Raw genomic sequence first — 2,500 nt, 5'->3', positions numbered from 1 at the left:
GCTGGACATCAAACAACAATGCATTAAAATTCTTAACATTCAGCAGGATTAAAAAAAAATAAAAATGTTATGAAATGGTGCACCAGAACCAGTTTTATATAATCTTTGCCACAGAAGGATTCTCAAAAATTATATATATATATATCATATTAACCGAAATAAATCAAGGAGAATAAAAATATATAAACCTTCAGGGATATCATTATAAACCCTGAACTTAGTTTTTCTTTTTGTTGCGCCTGAACTTCTCTTGCGGGGGGAATGTGCTATACCTAAAGTGATCTGAATTAATCCTGGAAGTAACCCTTTCTTGTGATCCTCTTATTCTTCCTCTTCGACCGTCTCTGCAGGGTAAGACGACGCTGCTCAGAGGTTCCTTGACCGCGAGGAGCCCCCACGCACCACCCTTGCCCTCGAGTACACTTACGGCAGGAAGAGCGGAAAGACACTGGTAAGTGGCCTGTGGTAAGCCGAGTCTTGGGCATAGTTAGAAATGGAGTTTGTTGTCATGATTACCTCTGCCAGTTCAGAAAGCTCAAGGGTTCCACGTCACCGACCGACAGGTGAAGGACGTGGGTCACCTGTGGGAACTCGGCGGGGGGTTGCTATTCACGTCCCTGTTGGCCACGCCCATTACCCCGCGCAGTCTGTCGCAGTTGACCGTGGTTCTCATGCTGGACCTCTCTCGCCCCGAGACTATCTGGGCGGACCTTGAAAAACTTCTCGCTACCTTGCAGGTCAGTGTCTCGTCGTAAAGACCATGAAGGCTTTTGAGTAACTGCGTATTCATACACGTCGTCTGATTATGTTTAAACTAATAAAAACTGTGGCCTTATCGCCATTCCTTGTTGCGCTTCAGGAGGAGATACAGAAGGTGGTTGCGGAGACGCCGGGTCTGGTGGAGCAGCTGGAGGAGGCGGCGGCCAAGAGGCGCGTGCCTGACCACCAGGTGGGTCTAGAGGGCCTTTTGCTCACGGCTCCAGCCTTCGTTCTTTTTCCCTAACTCTTTCCGTATTTTGCGACACCCGGTTTATCTTCTGTCCTTGTCTTCACGTAGTCTCGCCCCCCCCCCCCCCCCTCCAGGTCATTTCCTGCTCTGCCTTTTACTGGCATTCGCGTTTTCTTCATCATTCTCTTTTCCTTGCACTGACCTAGTCTTGTCTCGTTCGATGTACATCACAGAAAAAAAACAGGTTTTAATAAATAGCAGTCTGTAAATGTATTTGATGTTTGACGCTGTGCGAATATGATTCATAAGGGTATTAACGATAAGGTCCATTTCCAGGATCAGGACAAGATGACTCCTTTTCCGGTCCCGCTGGTCATCATGGGTGGAAAGTACGACCTCTTTCAGGAAATGGAACCTGAGGGAAAGAAGGTCATTTGTCGCGCGCTCAGGTGTGCAAATGTGTTTATCATCGAGCACTATTTAAAGTAGATACAGCAGAAGACTAACATAGAGATTTGAATCAGTGAAGCAGTATCGAGAATCAGAAATATTATTTTCCTCCGTATAACGTAGTCACACACCCCGTCTGATTGTAGGATGGACAGTAAAAGCACTAATAATACCTTAATTCCGTAGGTTCGCAGCGCACACACACGGAGCGTCTCTGCAGTTCTTCTCCGCGCGCGACGCCGGACTCATAAAGAAGGCCAAGGAACTCCTCAGCCACTTTGCTTTTGGCACCGTCGAGAGGTTGTCAGCTTGCATTTGACGCAGAAATAATCGGTCTGAAGATTTGAGTGTGTGTGCGTGCCAAGGACTCACCCCACCCACCTTTCATCCTCAGCAAAAGCGTGGCGCAGGATTATAACAAACCGCTAATAATCCCGGCGGGCAGCGACAATCTGGGCGCCATTTCGGGCACGATGGACGACAACCACGCCATGACACTGGATGCTTGGAGGCACACCTTCACTGCAAGGTTCCCGCAAGTGAGTTCCGTCCCCTTGTTACTTTATTCTCAGGAATAATAGGAACAAAGAAAAGAGAAGAAACATTTGTCGTGATTGTGGCTATGCAACCCATTAAAGTAAGCTTTTGTGTTTGTTTACATTTTGACAAAGAGCAAGACCTCTTAAGTTTTCTATTTTCATCGTAGTTGCGCTTCACCTTTCCTACACTGACTCTTTCATTTCTGTACTACCGTTATTACTATTCTCATTACCATAATTGACCCATACATTAGCGCTATCAAGACTAATAATTCTTTAATCAAAGCACTTGACACTGACATCATTATCAACACCAATGACTTCACTACCGCCCGCCCTTGCCATTGCCGTAATAGCTGTCACTACGACTGTTGCCATTTACTTGCGTGATGTCGGTTTAATGAGTCTCGCCGTCGGCAGGAACACGAGGAGAAGTCGTCAGTGTTGCCAGAAGACCCAGGACGGGACTCGAGTTACAGGGAACCCGACGTCGACAACCTCCGCGCTCAGAAGAATGAGGTGAAGAACCAGTACTTCTTTGGGGAAGTTATTATCATAATTA

General features: G+C 46.7%; 1 protein-coding gene across 2 annotated transcripts in view; it reads left to right on the top strand.

Annotated features, from left to right (window-relative positions):
- LOC125035424 (cytoplasmic dynein 2 light intermediate chain 1-like) overlaps positions 1-2,500 on the top strand; it is an 18,091-nt gene that overhangs the window by 14,070 nt on the left and 1,521 nt on the right. For both annotated transcript variants that reach the window (XM_047627806.1, XM_047627805.1), the window contains 7 exons: positions 351-451; positions 564-737; positions 860-949; positions 1,286-1,398; positions 1,586-1,699; positions 1,794-1,938; positions 2,359-2,457. In XM_047627806.1, coding sequence (XP_047483762.1) covers positions 672-737; positions 860-949; positions 1,286-1,398; positions 1,586-1,699; positions 1,794-1,938; positions 2,359-2,457 — 627 coding nt within the window. In that variant the 5' untranslated portion in view covers positions 351-451; positions 564-671. The remainder of the gene's footprint in view (positions 1-350; positions 452-563; positions 738-859; positions 950-1,285; positions 1,399-1,585; positions 1,700-1,793; positions 1,939-2,358; positions 2,458-2,500) is intronic.

This window comes from Penaeus chinensis, chromosome 19, assembly GCF_019202785.1.
Source record: "Penaeus chinensis breed Huanghai No. 1 chromosome 19, ASM1920278v2, whole genome shotgun sequence".
NCBI lineage: Eukaryota > Metazoa > Arthropoda > Malacostraca > Decapoda > Penaeidae > Penaeus > Penaeus chinensis.
Note: the sequence above shows the minus strand (reverse complement) of the source record. Positions and strands in the feature narration are given on the sequence as shown.